This window comes from Sturnus vulgaris, chromosome 11 (genome assembly GCF_052056855.1).
Source record: "Sturnus vulgaris isolate bStuVul1 chromosome 11, bStuVul1.hap1, whole genome shotgun sequence".
In the NCBI taxonomy this organism is placed as follows: Eukaryota; Metazoa; Chordata; class Aves; order Passeriformes; family Sturnidae; genus Sturnus; species Sturnus vulgaris.
In genome coordinates, this window is record NC_142253.1 from 15,103,466 (window position 1) to 15,120,821 (window position 17,356).

The 17,356-nt window shown below is 40.0% G+C and overlaps 1 protein-coding gene across 24 annotated transcripts in view; it reads right to left on the reverse strand.

Moving 5' to 3' along the window:
- Window positions 1-17,356, reverse strand: part of PBRM1 (polybromo 1) — a 56,362-nt gene that overhangs the window by 25,760 nt on the left and 13,246 nt on the right. For all 24 annotated transcript variants that reach the window (XM_088171570.1, XM_088171575.1, XM_088171579.1 and 21 more), the window contains 7 exons: window positions 16,067-16,158; window positions 12,594-12,810; window positions 6,917-7,058; window positions 6,346-6,443; window positions 3,384-3,660; window positions 2,486-2,591; window positions 693-1,335 (listed from right to left, as the gene is read on the reverse strand). In XM_088171570.1, coding sequence (XP_088027696.1) covers window positions 693-1,335; window positions 2,486-2,591; window positions 3,384-3,660; window positions 6,346-6,443; window positions 6,917-7,058; window positions 12,594-12,810; window positions 16,067-16,158 — 1,575 coding nt within the window. The remainder of the gene's footprint in view (window positions 1-692; window positions 1,336-2,485; window positions 2,592-3,383; window positions 3,661-6,345; window positions 6,444-6,916; window positions 7,059-12,593; window positions 12,811-16,066; window positions 16,159-17,356) is intronic.

Genomic DNA, 17,356 nt, shown 5'->3' on the forward strand with positions numbered 1-17,356 from the left:
AGTCCACTGTCAATTTGCATTATAGTTCACCCAAAGCAGTATTTTTGTATACATCAGTCCTGAAATGGCAGGAAAATCAAAGGTAACTAGTTGTGACAAGGCTACTTGTCACTGGATCTCTACAATCTGTTAACCTCCGAAAACTCAAGTAATAACAGTACTATTAACAAAACTGACTTATTCTAATTATCCATACTCCTCTTAGTAGATGTTTTAAGATAATTTTTACCTCCTCTCTTAACAGTCAAGCTCTCACCTGCACAGTCCCAAAAAGGCTACTGAATTCAAGCAAAACGCTGCAAGAAGTTCCAATAGCTTTTGTTGTTCAAAGTTGTTCACAGTTTTTGTACAGTGTTACCATAACTGACCCAAGTGTGATTGCTCCAATAGTGTAATTCACTATCTGAACAGTTAGAGAACAGCTTTCAATTTGAAAGTTAGCAGGAACTGTTTGTCATAAGGTGCTCCTTTGGAAGATTACTGTCAAAATTATCACTTAGCAGAAAACTAACTTCTTCCTTGTTTTCAAATCAAACCAAATTATTCTACTGAAGACCTGATAGAGCTTTTGAGATTTAGTTTTCCAAACACCCATATCAAGGAAAGCAAACACCTTAAAAAACCTCAGCCTTTGTCTAACATGAAATGCAAAACTTATGATAAGGATACCTGGAAAATAAGGGTTTGCCCACCTGTTCATTCTCCGTGCCCTCTCCAGTACCTCAAACATGTTCTCCTGGAACAAGTCCAATCTTCTATAGCGATTATTTTCAACATTTTTTCGGATAATATCAAAAGTCAGAGGAGGTTTATTTGGGAAGTTGGGATCAACAGCAGGAATCTCAGCTAAGGAGTCACTGTAGCATCTGCCCTCATCATCCTGGTGGCTCATAACAGATACAAAGAGGTTATGGATAAGTTCCTGAATCAGCAAAGTGACGTTGGGTACATGAGAATCCTCATCTCCTTCTATTTCTCTCCGAGTTTCAAGCAAAACCTTGTGGAGGACCAGGGCATCTTTATAAATCAACGACTCCGGCTCATTGTACGTGCAAGCGTTATTGAACATCATGACAAAGTCCTCCACCATGGAGTCGATGTCCTGGTATTTATTTGCCATCATGTGGCTCCTGATCTTCTCCATGTCCACGGGTTTTTTGATGGTGACATAGTAGTCGGGGAGCTCGGAGCGGGAGGGCAGGCGCAGGAAGATGGCGCTCAGCCGCCGCCCGCGCTTGTCCGTGTAATTCTTCACGGCCTCGTACACCTCGTTCAGCTTCTGCTGCATGGGAGTCATGTACTTGGACTTCTTGGGAGAAATGCCACTCTTCCTACCTAACAAGACAAAAATAAAAGAGAAGTTAAAATGACAAAGCTGAGAACTTGCACGTTTCTTTATCCATCTCCAGTTTCCACCGGAGAATTGTTCATGAAGAACCACTTCATGGTGTGAGCAGAAGCCTCACAGCATGGAGCCCATTCCAGGCTGCAGCTTCTTTTAGTTTTCATAACTCTATGAATTTTTTTTTTTAATGTTCTTTAATGTTAGACTTCAGCATGGAAAACACCTTTTCCTACCTAAACTCATTTTTCTCCTCTAAACTCATTTTGGTCTTACAGCTCTCCATGAATTTGTCTCTGCAGCTGTTAAAAATCCTGTCACCACAGGGGTTTTGGTCTTACTAAAATTAAGTATTCAAAATATTATCAGATTACTTTATGACACGTTTATGCCAAATTAGAAAAGATTATTACAAGTAAAATGTAAACTAAGGACTCCCATGGGATGATCAAGTTGGCTTTTTGATTAACCCATGATCTCAGTTACTCCACTGCACAGACTCTGCCTGAGAACACTCTACACCTGTACTTTACCTAGGAGCTGCACATTTAATTTGCAAGAGGACTGTCTGCAGTTATTTTCTTTAAGGCTTTTGTACAATTTTATCTGTCAGTTTGCTCAGTTCTGAACACATATTATGAGAACATTAAGATTTGAGCAGTAGCAAGTTTGTAAGGGCAACAGCTGAGGAACAGACTTGGCAAACTTCACTTCCACGTTTTTCATGGCTTTCAATAATCTGTGAAATCGAGTGCACATTTTTTTTATCATCCTGTGGAAATCCCAGACATTTAACCAGTGAAATTAAGAGATTTGCTCAATTTGAGAACCCCTTACTTGACTGAGTACATAATGCAACATTTGGATAACACTATATGACTAAATTTCACTCATTCCACCCATTCCCAAGCCTTTTTTCTTCACTCAGAGTCACTTTTCTTAGAAAACACTATATGCAACAACTTCATTCTATTGTATAATATAGACATGCCATTGCTATCAAGATTTTGAAAATATAATTCCACATTCCTTGTCAGTGTTAACAACTATGCAGAATGTGTATATTCTAAAAGGAAGATCTGCTTATCTGTATTGTGTTGTAAGTGCTGAAATGAGACAAGGCAATGCACAAGGTTGTCTTACTTAGCTTTAGTTTAGGGGATGCAACATCATCATCTTCAGCCAAGGGTCCCAGCTCTTTCCTTTTTTCTTTAAGGATCTTTTCCAGCATGTGGGCATCATTGTACACCTATTAATCAGTAAAATAATCAAAAGCCAACCAAAACAAAGTTTACTGTGTTTAGACTAGTTTAGAACTAGCTCCTAAGAAACACTTAGCTTGGAAAAGCTGAAAGCAAAACCAGGTATTTTATTTAAGGTGTAAACATTTGAGAAATAAGCCTTGCTTTTTAACTGACTTGAACAGGTAAGCAGAACTGACACCATCTAAATCGGGGAGATACAAATGTTGAAGAAATGATCCAATAAAGCTGCATTTCTATTTCAAAGACTACAAAATGGCAACAGGCAGTTGTGTTATCAACTTCCTCATCAAACCCTTCTGCTGAGCAATGAAAGACCCCTTGAATCACTGTGATTCCATCAAGGTACAAAGGACTAGAACAGCCCTGAGGTCTTCCAAACCCAATCCTGGTGACCAAGTCCTGTGCAGTAGCTGGTCAAGCTCCTTATCAGAAACAGCTGGAGGTTTCTTACCACCACCCTGTTTCATATCATTCTTGCAGCCTGAGAAACATCACAATATAGACACACCCAACAAAATACTTGTAAATGAAAACCACATTCCTTTCAGACTCATTTTGCTGAGTTAAACAAATCGGGTGTTCTAGTCTGATCTCCCACACTCTCCACTTCCATGAAAACGAAGCTGCTTTCCTTCTCAGAAATTCTGAGAATTTCTCCTTTAGTTCAGTGAGCAATTACAATAAATAATACGAGTAACAGTCAAAGTTAAACCATCCTAACAGCAATGAATGTCTGCAAAGCAGCAGTGAGAAGCGTGGCAGCTCACAGTGAGTACCTGGGAGCCCTCCTCGTTGTAATGCCTGGCATTCCTGAACATGAGCTTCATGTCCTCGATCATGGCCTCCTCCGCCGCGTACTTGTCATTGCGGATGTTGTGCTCTATCATCTTCAAGTCCATTGGCTCCAGGATGATTTTGTAATAGTCTGGATAGTCCTTTTTGGATGGTTTAACCATGAACAGATCACAGAGCCGCCTGCCTGTGCCAGGCTCTCGAGCTTCCAGAACCGCGTTGTACAAGATCTTCATCCGCTGCTTCCGTATGTTCTTCTTACTGTCAGGTTAAGAAGAACACAAAGGAAAAGAATAAATGTCAGGGGCTCTTATCCCCACTTCCAACACTAATACCAAAATGATATCATCCTCATGAAGAAGCAACCAGAACCACCTAAACACACACAAGAAGTTCAGCATTAGGACAGTGCATTAGAACTGGCAAATGACAACAGCATCATGACCAGGAGCCTGACACAGAAACAGGAAACAACTCTTTGAGATGATTGTTCTCTCATTGACCTTGAGTTTTGAGCTCTACAAAATAAACCAACTAACTGATTTTTCAAAGTGCAAAGGCCAAAAGGAGCTCTGAACGCTTTCCAGCTGCAGAGAAAACACACCAGTCAGGATCAGGCATCTGAATCCAAGAGTTTGAGATCCAGAGGGAACAGGGTAAAAACCTCCAGTCAGTGCCTTCATGATTACTTCTAGTGAGCCCAGAATATCAAAGACATGAGCTATTTATCTCTGAGTAATTTTGTACATTCTTCAGTACCAAGTAAGGACATCAAGGATCTAGTACAAAGAATTTCTTACATATGTGTCAATCCAAATGAAGTCTGAAATCAATAAAGCTCACCAAGACTGCAAAGCCAGGTAGAAAATGGTACATGTTATCCCCACAAATGTTACAGGCATCCTGTGTGTACCTGCTATGGTTGTCTCAAGAAATCTGACAGCACAACCAAGACACAGCTTATCACAAAACATTACATGGCTCCCTGCACACACAGTATATGGCCTATAAGCAAATCAAACAAGGGAGAAGAAAATTTATGTGAATAATGTATAGTCTCAGCTCAGACACTGAGCTGAGTAGTGAGCAACACACTCACTACAAAGCACTTGTAAACAGGCTTCCAATTTGCAATCTCCTTAAGACTTATTCAGGTAGTTATAACTTCAACTATTACATTATCTGCAAAGACAACAACCACTACAAAAACTACCTTCAATTGCAGAATGTGCAAAATATCCCAGAAACCAAACTGCAACACAGATTTCCCATTCTGTGGATCTTTTCATCACACATTTAAAATATACCTAATTCAGCAGAGTCTCATGCCTCAGATACCTCTTAATCCTTGGTGAGATCAGTGAAATAACTAAAGAAAACTAACAACAAAGAAAACTCAAAATACATGTTCTATAGTCTAAACATTACCACTGTTGGCAAATGTTGTTTAGTTGTTCCCACTAGGGGGTGAGCACTGCCAGAACACAGACATGCTGCCAAATTCCCCATTTTAACGTGTTTCCAGGTTTTTCTCACTCATTTCAACAGATGTAGGCAAAGCAAAACCAAAGCAGAAATAGCAAAAGGCCTGGCAATACTCAAGATTCGTGTCATGCAGCTGATACATAAAAGGGGACATTCAAGCAATTTTCTTCTGGGCAACTGTTACTGTCCCAATAGGATGAATTTTGCATGGGTTATTGGTTTCCTTTTCCAGCAACATTTTGGAATTCCTCCAATTGCTTCACTTCTGTGATCAGCAGCATTTATGATCTGCTTTTCCTTGCTATCATTCAGCAAGTGAATGGATAACAAGTATTAAACTGACAACATCAAAAGCATTTTCAGGTGCTCTTCAGGCATCATTCTGATCTCCCTTGTCTATGAACACAAGAAATCCCTTGTTCCCTTTCCTCTTTTGTTGTTCTTAGATGACAGGGCCTGACAGATTTTTCCTTTTAAGCATTTCAGTATTGTCTGGCACAAGGTGATCAAAAGCAACATGGGGTTAAAGGGACACTGATGGCAATTTGACTTGCTTGATTAGGTTAGTTCTTCTTTTTGAATCTGAAGATCACAAAGCTAGCAATTTTTGCAATTTGTTCCTTCTTGATTACTTAGTTCTGTGGTCTGCCTTTCCTTTCCATCACACTTCTTCTTCCCAGCATCCCTAGGCTGCACCACCTCCTAAACCCAAGTTCATATTTTCTCTCTGAAGATTTTTAACAAGTGTAGATTTTTGCACTTATTTGTTTGCTCTTCAGGGACTCTTTGCTGATGCTCTACTCCATTCCCTTCCTTCCCCCACAACTGTTGTTCCTTTGACAAAACAAGAAATAAATATCCAGGAAACCGATGTTCATAAGCACCACCAAAGAAAGATGCTGAACTGCAATTTTACACTGGCTGCTGCTACCACTGCAAAAATATTATCTGAGCTGGAATTTATTTCAAATCACACCATAAGGCAGACTAGAGAAACCACTCCTTGCTGGAAGGAAATGCATCACTAGTATTAATTACAAAACAGCTATCACTGTAAAGAATACTTTCCATAAGCCATCATTAAGCTCAACAGAAGAATCTATTGCAAACCACTGGGAATTTGGTTTATGTCATAGGACCCCAAGTAATCAACCTCTTATAATCATTTTATCTATTTGTCAGGCTAAGATAAAACAATGTCACCCAAAAAATCCTGAAATCCATGGACAAAATCACCTAACTCAGTGCAATTACAGAAATGTTGTTGACAACTGCCAACTAACAGACCAAAATTGGGAAATAATAGTCAGCAAATAGTTTTGAATTAATTAGAATCAACACTTAATGATGTTTCAGAATTACAAATCCTTACACAAATGCTAAAAACCAGGGTTCAATACTCTCTTTAATAAGAAGAGATGCAGCAATGTTATGGCCTGCAGGAACTACAGAAGCAGATACCTTTTCCTTTTTGAGCTTCCAGTATCAGATGTAGCAGAAGAAATCATGCTGTCCCCATCCTCAATGTCATCTCTCCTAGCAAGCTCCTTCTTCTTTGCCTGGAAAAAGAACAAATCCCTGAAGCCAAACTCACTGCTGAACACTTCCAGAACAGATTTAAAGAGCAGTATAGTTCATTCTAACTGACAGAACAACTTCTGAGGAACCAGTTTGAAAACAATGCCATTTCAGACCACAGCACTTAGCTGGAACACTTAATGAAATCTGAAAGGTTTTAGCCTTATTCAATTACATGCAAACTCTAAAAAACCCCTACATCATCAATTTTCTGACAATTTAATTAGGTTAGGAGTCACAGTAAGGAATAAAGTGACTGAAAGAAATCACAGTAGGCAGCAGATGTGCTGAGGAAAAATCACTTCATGATGCTCTCCATTCCCAGACTTCCCCCTAAGAAAGAAAATACTTCTGCAAATACAGGTTTAGTTAAAAATTACTTTGGAAAAATATCCATTAGGGAAATAAATTTACATGTGAAGTTATATCCTTTTGCTTGTTCTCCTCCACATACCTGCATAACCTGCTGCATTTTCAGCACTCTTTTATAGATGGCAGAATTGGGGACATTGTATCGCTTGGCATTTTCAAACATTAAATTCAGATCAGCCTCCAACTGATCTAAAGTTTCATATTCATGATTCTTCAGCTTGGTTCTGCAAAAGAGAAATACCAGTCAGCTATTTCACCAGCTACACAGTGCAAAACAGGTCTTTAATATCCTCATTTTTATGATAAATCAATAGTCAAAGAGCAGTAAGTATAGAAATGGGATTTAGTTTTGATTCTCTAGTAACATCTTCCACTTGTAACTGTATCAGGGAACCATATGTCCTCAAAGAATGGTTCCAGTAATTTTGGAAGTTGTGGAGACTGAACTGTATGACTGTTTTCATACTCAGGTGAGATGTTACAGGTGAGGCAGCAGCACAGCCTGCTGAGACTGCTGCAGTGTCCCTGAGCTCTGACCTCAGGCCAGGCCAGCTCTGCACAGCCCCAAAAGCTGCTTTCCCTCCATCAATTCCACCCATCTTCACTGAGAGCCAAAACCTCCCAGCATTGCTTATATTAAACCCTCCAACTTGTGCCTTCTCTTAAAAAAACCACCTGGTTACTGATTGGTGTTATGTGCAAAGTGTACTTCATGTGAAAATAGTCACAAGAGGAGTAATAACAAAAAAAAGTCATTTTTTATGTTCTAAACACATGAATCAACATGATGCACAATGCTGAAAGTTCTAGTCAACTTTTTTAAACTCTCCAATACTTCATTACACACAGCAGAAAATATCAATCTGCAGAACACAAGCCCCAAAGCCTGTCCCAGCTGCCACACAGCTTCCTCACCCTCCTGCCTGGCACAGTCACCACTCACACACCACCTTTCTACCCAGTCCTGTTTCTGCAGCACCTGGCTCAATGTGTCCCTGCTTGATGGAGCGTTATCACTACCACAAAATAAATTTAATATAAAACTTTTCAGTCCCAAGCTTCCTGCTTCCACCATTTGCTTATCCCCTACCCAACAATCAAGGTGCAGGACATCTGATTTGAAGCAAACCATTTACAATCACAGCCGTGTTCACCAAAGGCCTGGAGCAAAAGTAAAAATCCAGACTTAGACTGAATGGTTTGGAAAGTGACAACTTCCAGCCAGGGAGGTGAGGAATGAAAAATGTACAGGCACAGAAGTGATCCTGTTCCTGCCTGCAAAGAACATCCTCTCCTACCATTCTCTGTACTGCTGTCAGCAAATAGGATGATTAATTAGGTAGGTTATTTACATAAGTACTTTGAACAGATTTAATTAGACTCAATCTCAGCAGAACTCAAGCATCATGACTTCTCTGGATTTAGAGGATGACGTGCAGCTTCACAATAAATTTTTAACAAGCCATCTCACCAATCTTGGGAAGAAAGGATTTTATAAATATCAGTTTATTTCACAAAGTGAGGTTGAAACTAACCAAATCCATGGCTCTACAAAAAGCCACTGCCAACATAACACAAATTATATACTAGAAACCAAGAGAAATTTTTGTGAAAATTGTTGACAGGGATATAACTGTACCTGAAAGCATGAGTAAAACTAGAGAGAATTTCCTTTTAAGCAAAATGACATTTGCAAAATGAGGAAAAATGTTTAGAAGTAAGGCTACAGTTTCATAAAACCACTAAGCCCAAAAAAACACTGGCATAGCATTTCATTTGGTTGAAATCAGAATATTAATTAAAAGAATACTGTAAGTTGGCACTCAACTTCCTAAAATGTCTACTGCAAACTCATCAGTCCTTCCAGGTGGAATATCTGCAGGGACTGAAGGTGAGACATACTCTTCCCATATAACCAAAAGATCCATTTATTAGACAAACAAAGCCTAAAAATTTCCTACTGAAAAAACTCAAACACCAAGATAAGATCAGTTATGCAACTTATTCTCTTTTATTCAGAAATTGTGAAGTGCTAGTCCTGCCTCTTCAGGGAAAAACAACCCACTAACAAAGAATGAGTGGGATCAAGAGATGCATTTGATAAATGTCCTATTGAAGATGACAGTTCTCTTACAAAATACATTGGGAACCTTCTTTACTTGAACCTCTGATTTTATAAAGGTCTTACATAAAACATGCACTGAAAGTACTTGCTAAGGTAGAAAAACTGGTTACACAAACAGAAGAAAACAAAAACATACAATATTCACTAAATAAGTTATATTGAATGACAAAAGGAATGAAAGAACTCCTAAATCTCAGATAAAGTGAAAATTTACAATGTATTCAAAATATTAGAGATGTAATTTTCTCTTCCCAATTGACCCATTCATAAATCAAGCAAACAAAAACACAGAAGTTCTCCATAAACCCTTCTCCAGGCACCAGTCTTTACTACTTCAAAATTAGTTCTACTCCTTGATTTGCCATATTGCTAAAACTGCTTAAGTCATATGGCAAAATATGCTTGACCAGGTGATGACATTTACTATAAGCTCCATTGAAACCATTTATAACTAATCCAAAACCACCAAGAGCCACCAGAAAATTCAAGAGAACTTCAACACATCACATAAATGCAACATTTCGATTCTTGTGTAACGGAGCATTGTCCAAAAAGGGTCACACTCCTAAGAAAAATCCATTTGAATTCCTCAAAAGTAGCCATCACACAAACCCAAGTTTTACACCAGAGCCCAGCACATTTTTAAACCTCAGCTGCAACCCCAGGAGCACAAGACACCAGGGTGTGTCGTGAAGATCCCAATTCCAGTGCCTGAACTCCCACATGTGTTTGAGAGAGAGCTGCTGCCAGGGAATTCCCTGGCACGCCTTCCTCCTCTGGTATAAAAAAGCCTGACCCACTTGCCTTGGGGATCACACTTCTCAACACTGTAAAATTTAACAAGGAACAGTGCTCTTGTAAGCCTGCCAGGATGTAGCACTTGTGCACTTGGTAACTGAACACATTCTCCTGCATCATTTCCTGACTGTTCCTGTGGTTTTGTGTAATTAACAGAATGACTCTTCCCCAGCAATGTCAGCTTTGCAAAAGGCACTTTCACCACACGTCAGTCATGGCCTTGACAGCGTCTTGTCTTTCTTTTTAAAGAGGATTTGCTTGTTCTCCAGCTCTAAACTTTGCCCCCTTTGAGGCAGGGAATTCTCATCAATGTGCTGAACATCTGGTGGGAGGGAATGAAGGGACAGCCAGGCTCATCTCAGCCACGTCCACTGACTAGGCCATGTCATGACTGTGAGTGGAACAAATGGAAACACGTGAAATTCCAGCTGAACACAGATGTTTTTTACTGTGAGGGTGGTCAAACACTGGCTCTGGTTGCCCTGGGAGGATGTGGAGTCTCCATCTGTGGAGATCATCAAAACCCGACTGGACACAGTCCTGGACACAAGGCTCTGGGTGACCCTGCCATAGCCAGGGCTTGGGCAGGACAGTCTCCCTTCAGCCTCAGCTTTCTGTGATTCTGTGAACAGCAAGCCAGGAGGAAATCAGGAGACAACTAAAAGCCATCACCATGATTACCTCCCACATCCAGGAACAGCTCAGGATCAGCACTCAGCTCAAATGACTGAGGCTCATAACAATCAAAGTGACTGAGAGGCTGGGATAGGTAAAATCTCATTAAACCAAAACACACTCACACACTCCCTCTGGAAATCAGGTATTATTTTACAGACTTTTCCTGCATTCAGCACATACAAACCTCCCTGAAATACATGACTAGCTGTAAAATTTGCAACAGCCACACATTTCACAGTTCACTCTGGCAGGACAGCTGAGGCAGCCAGATGCCAGAACAAAACAGACATGAAGCAGGAATGGCAGGCTTCACTCCACCTCCTTCAGCTTTTCACTGGGACACTAAACTTTCCTGTCCCCATCTGGGAACACAATATATGCTCTATTTATGTAACTCTCAAAAAAATCCCCAAACCACTAAAGACCAAAAAAAGCACCACCACAAGAAAAGAAGGAAAAAAAACCTCACAGAAAACCAAATACCCAAAACCCCACAACCAATCTCCATTCCTAATAAGTGGCAGTTTTGAATACCTAAAGACATATTAGCAGTATCAGCAAAGCCATGATACTTCAATTTTCCCCAAAGCACATCAATTAAGTGTGTATGCATGACTTCAAGGCTTTTCAGGTATAGTAAGAAGTGAAGACTACATGGTAATTTAAAAGACAGCTGAATTTCAGAATTTGCAGGAGATTAGACTTCTACAAATATTGTACTTTAATTTGTGAGTCTCAAACACTATTTCTAAAAAGCCTGGCTGTTCCTTTTTTTATTTTCTAAGCCCCCAGGCAGTAAGTCTAGTTACTTTTTTCTACAGTTCTTCATACACTTGTATGGAATTTCTGTGCTGCTCACACAGCCAGATGCAACCTGCCTACACTGTAAGGAAAGCAGAATTGCAGCTGCCTCTCTATGGCAAGTTATTTGTTCTATAACTGATATCAAGGGTATTTTTAATGGAAAATCTCTCTCCAAAAGATCTGTTTTTATATAATTTGAGCCAACACTTTTAGGTACATTAAGGCATAAACTGCCAATGATTCTTCTCAGTTTCACTGTTTTTTTCATCAAGTACATTTTGTGCTTTGCTCAAAGCAAGACACTTTCTTTGCCACTTTTATAGCTGTGCTAAGAAATAAGAAAAAATGCTTTAAAGCCACTGATGGAGAGATAACCAGTGTGGCAACCTTTATTCTCCAGCACATGCAAAACACCCTCTGATAAGATAAAAAACCAAAAAGCAGCTTTTTTAGCTTCTGATTTAACAAAGACATTGCTCATTCAACAATTACATCAAGTCTGACAGATTGTATTATGGTATAGCTAAAATGTACAGAACTCCATCAGAGTGGATTACAAAGGGATGAGCAGGGGGAGGGTCCAGGGCTCCCTCACTGAAGCTCAAGGACTGGTACTCCCAGGCTGTGGCTTGGGCAGGGCCTGGAGCCCCAGTGGCCACTGGGCAGGAGGCCTGGGCCCCCTGAGGCTGGGCAGCACCATTAAAGCCTATTAATGTCCCCAGGAGCCTGCTCCCACCCACCATACTGGCTTATCTTGAGCCACTAAAGAAAGACACTGCTCACTTCACTCAGGTCTTTAATCTGACAGCTGCACTCTGGCAGCTCACTGACCTTCCATGGCTCACAGATTTATAAATGGTGAACTGCTGGCTTCAATCCACACCAGCTACATCATCATAAAAATAATTATTCTCATAGTGTTACACAGTGACCTAGACAGGAGGATTGTAATTGCAACCATCTTCCTACAATTCATACTGAAGATTATTGACTTAAAATGCATGGCAGTAAGAGGTAATCAAGCCATCACGGTCAGGGTAAAAGAAAAATGGGGAGTTCTGCAAAAACTTTCATCTCTGCTGCACACCTAGCATTCAGAATTATTCATATGGCAATTTTCAGGCACATTACAAATGAAATTCAATGAAAAATAAACCCAACAGCAGCCATGTATCACAGATGATCTAAAGACTGATGCAGACTGAGCTGAAACAAGCAGCAATTGCATGTAGAGGAGAGATGGTGCAAACACTGCATTAGGTACCAACAACCTGACCATAAGCAAAGATACTGGGAAAAAAAGAGACCCTTGAATAGTTTCATAGCAGATGAAGCTTTCATTCTGTTTTCTTACCTGATCTGCTGCAATGAAATGGGTGTTTTAATCTGCTGATAATAATCAGGATACTTTTTCTTGGAGGGCAAGTGGAAAAAGGGTTCAGAGATGAGCTGGCCCTGGTTATTTCGGCAGCTCCTGACTGTGTCATAAAGCTGGTAAAGGGGATTAGAAGTGTCCATGAAGGAGGTAATGCTCTCAGCTTCAGACTCCCCCTCTTCATAACGAGCAGCAGCTGCACAGAGACAACACAAAAACAGGAAATTCAATAGGACAACTCAGAGTGGGTTTTTGGTGGATAAAGGTCTAAAGAAGAAGAAAAGGAAACCCCCCTCTGGCAGTGAGATTCACACCTCAGGAAATGACACAACACATATCTAATGAGCCTCAAGCTGACAAAAAAAAAAAGCACTTTATTGCAATCCTTTAGACAATATTATCACAGCCCAAGACAAAATTGTGAAGCTTAACAGAAAAAATTGACAGTAAAGCCTAATGATGCCCCTCTAATACATACAGAAAATGAAGAAATAAATGTTTTATAGTGATTATGTAATAAGCCTAAAAAAAAATCATGGTAAGTATTTTAAAATTTCATAGCAAACTTTTCTGGTTATCCTGTTTCAGGATTAGGATGAATGAAAGAAAATCTATGAAGAGCTAACAGTTACTGCAGCTAAAATTAGGAGAAACATTACATGAACAACAGAAACACAACAGGAACGAGAAAACACAGGATGGGAAGCAATAAATGGCCAATCCTTCCACACTTCTAAGTAACACAAACAGTGCAATTTGTACCTTGCAGACAGACATAACAAAATCTGCACGGCTCTGCACATGCTAGAGTTAAATTATTCACCCCTTTTCCCCTCTGTGAGTGTGAAGGACAGCCTGTGTGGCACATGACACACTGGGTAATTCAACACGTTCACGAAACACATTTCTCTAACACCAGGTTTCCAGCTGGCATTTCCATTATTGCTCACAGGAGGCTGGCACAGCTTCAAGCTCTCCATCCATGTTCAGTAAAATCATACAGAAATGGTGACAAAGCCAGGGGACACCCAGACTGTAACAACACAGAGCTGCCATTGCTCCTCTGCAGCCTGACACCAGATCTACATCAGTGCTTGGGACCTACAGGGTCACAGGCAAAGCTAAAACACAACCAGGCATGAGCAGATGTGCAAACATGCAATGAAGATGTTCATTACTGATTTGGGGAGACACTCAAAATTATCATAATGATGCCAATCACTTAATGACCCAGCATCTACTACATCACAGCCAGCAAAGCAGGAGCTGGGCAGAATAACTCAGGTAGAAACAAACCACTGGAGCTATCTCTGAAATCAGGTAGTTTCAAAAATAGGCTATGGTTTAGTTTATTCAAACAGTTTGGTGTGTTTATTCTAAATTTCAGTTCTGAGTGCTCCACTAAAAAGTAAGAAACAAACAGAAAAAGCAGAATAACTTGTTTCTATGAAGGAGAAAACATAAAGGGACCAGTCAAGTATTTGCTGTTCTCTGCTATGTGTGAGCCAGCAACAAAACAGTTCAATACCCTAAAACAGAAATGTACTTCCTTTGTGTTGAAAGTAGAACACAAGGCATTCCCTAAAAAGAAATCTAAGTAAATTAGATATTAATTAGTAATGAAAACATTTATATATTGTAGTTTTACTGTATTTTAATACTTACATAATATACAAGTACAAACATTTTTCATTATGATGTGCATGTTTTTTCCAAGTGATGTGTAAACATCATATATTCTTACATATGTAGAAAATTATACTGGTCTCCTAATATGATACCTGCTATATTCAGAGCCAAAAAAGAATGTATTATCCAGACTAGAAGATAGAAAAATTCTTACTTTTGCAACAATAATATTTTTGCTCTTATAGAGCAAATAATCTGTTGCAAGACTGTACATTCTTTAATGTGCAGTAGCACCATGTCCCATAGCCCCAGCAAGCACTGGCAGAGGACAGGGACAGGCAGTTATTGCCCTTTTGTGCTGCTGTTACCACAACTGCAGTTTGCAGATATCACAAAAAACCCCACTGTCTCCTTTCAGGTCCCAAAGCACCCAACAATAAATGCTCAGTGTTCAACTGAAGATGGTTGCCAGTAAAACCAAAAAGCAGCATCCAGTCTTAAATCATCTCTAAATGATACAGTAAAAACAAAACACCCTTGTTTACAAAATTAAATACAAGCAAGTAATACATAATGACCACCCATGCCTGCCTCTATAGATTTATAATGAGGAGCAAGGGAGCTGCTCACATCCTTGTACACTGGAGCTGGAAATGTTCTACAAGCTCCATCACACCAAAACACCATCTGCAGCTGTCAGGATAAACTCTCAGTTGGAAACTGTATTATTCATTGCTTAGGCAACAGCTACAACCAAAGAAGCTCATAAAGATTCAGTTCTCTGTTTCAAGAAGGAGAGAGTTCTATTAATATTCAGTCATGCAGCCCTGTTCTCATTTATTTTAACAAGTGTTAGAGGAATGAAGAAAAATGAGACAGCAGAGCAATTAATAAAAATACCACTTGGTTTAAAGAAAAACCCTTGTCACTCAGAGATTGAAAGCATAGGCTTGTCCAAGTAGTACACTGGAAGGACAGAAAATCTTAGGTCTGCCAAAAAAATAACATTGCCTCTTAGGTCAATACAATAAGGATAGGAGAACTTCAACAGCAGCAAGGCAAAAGTCTCACACCCAGAGAGAGGTCCCATGAAAATTACAAGAATGTCCATAGCAAAGGTGGCATCAGAAAGTCGTTAAATCACTCCAACAATTTAAATCACTAAAACATAAAAAGCTACATATTTTTACAGCATTGCAATTTGGAAATAAGAGCAGCTAACAAACAAGCAAAACCCAGCTAATAAATACTCCCCACACATCCCAGAAAACAGCTGCTCTGAAACAATAACCAAACTCTGAGCTAACCAGGCATCAAAATGCTTTTGCTTACACCAAGAGCTAAAATCCAAAAAATTCTACATACCCATCCACCAGAAAACTGTGGAGAGTATAGTTCAGTTACCAGGTAAGAAATAAATGCCCCAATAACACATACTGAACAGATGCATCTTTCAACATCAATGAAGAAACAATGTAAACAAAAAATTAAACAAAGAAACAATTTGAGCACTACTAATCTCTTTTGCTGCATGGAGCACCAATGTCTTCTCCAGTCTATCCTCTTCTGTTCCATTTCAGAAAGAATAAAACCAAGCTCCCTAAAGCTTGGGTAAGTCTACTTGGAAACACACAGAAAATTCAAAGTATGCCAGCAAGTTTGGCCTACCCTATCTCACCAGCTGCAAGATTCAAAGGAATTACACACTGAGTGCAAAATATTTTTGAAATAAATGTATCTGAGTTTATCTGGAGCTCTCCAGATTTGCTCATTGTGAACATTTTAATGAGAGGAGTTAAGAGAAACTGCATTTCAGTTCCTACCAGCCAAAGCTGCATCCTCATCGCTCTCTGATCCATATTGCAATGCCATGGTTATTGCTGATAAACGATCCCCTTGGGCTGATCTTTTGTTACTGTGGAAGAGAAAAAGTAAAGACATTTTAAAAATCGAAAAAAAAAAAAAAGATTAAATTAAAATGAAAAAAAGGGAAAGGGTTATCACATTAACCATTAACAGTCACCCAGAGTGTGTGAGCAAATAAGTGAAGCTCATGACTCCACAAGCAGGAACACAGCCATGACTAAAGAAGGCTGGAGCCTTTAACAGGAGAAATTCTTATCAAGCCATGAGTCTGCCTCTGTTTTATGAGCTGGTCCATCCAACACAGTCAGAAAACTGAACTCCAGCCTACTACTTTCTGTCCTCTTTTGTATACTTGAGTATTTGATTAACTGCAAGAGAAGAGGAATGATAAGAAGTCTTTCCCAATTAGTAACTTTGTTATTTGATCCTGTTTTATTGGGATTTGCCTACAGGAAGGAATTCAACACACTAAAAGCTGTATATTCTATCTCCTCCCATTCCCTCATCCCCACCTTTGGCATTTTCAGCACACACAGTGCTTGCACATGAATCAGCCTCCTATGCTGCTTAGCTGGAGTAAACTGGCACTGGTCTCCCCAAGACTTCTTCAGTATCCCTGTCTTTTGTCCCAAACCTGGGGCACAGTATTTCACATCACACTATATAAGCTGTGCCTAACATTCTCTGCCTTATTACAAGATCAGCTCTTCAGGCAACTCCAGCAATGGGCTCAGCCTTGTCCTGCAGGAGCCAAGTGAAGACTGGGAAAAAGCAGATGGGCTGAGTGCATGCCTGGGCACTACACTTTCCTGTACATCCTTTCCTGCCTTTTGATATAAACACACAGATATCATCCCCTTAGTCTGTGGGCCACCTCTCTAAAACATCCACTGAGCTCCTTTAGTCCATGACTTTGGGCTCCATCTGTCCCTGCAGTCCTCCAGGGCAGCAGTGCTGGAGAGTGGTGCTAGGCTGTTGCCTGATGAAGCCACTTCTGGTTCTGTCCTTGCTGTGATTGGCTCTTTTCACCAAAAAACCTTCATTGGGTCATTCTTATTGCAATACTATTGACAGGGTGTGCAAATCCACACCTGGATCATGAGCACATTCTCTTCTCTGATGGCCACAGATCCCCGGAGCTGTAATTCACCTTCCCACTGCCACTGCAGATCCACTTGAGCCACTCCAGCCTCAGCATCCTGACCCATCCCTGGCTGCTCTGCTGCTGTTCAGGGGCCCAGCTCCTG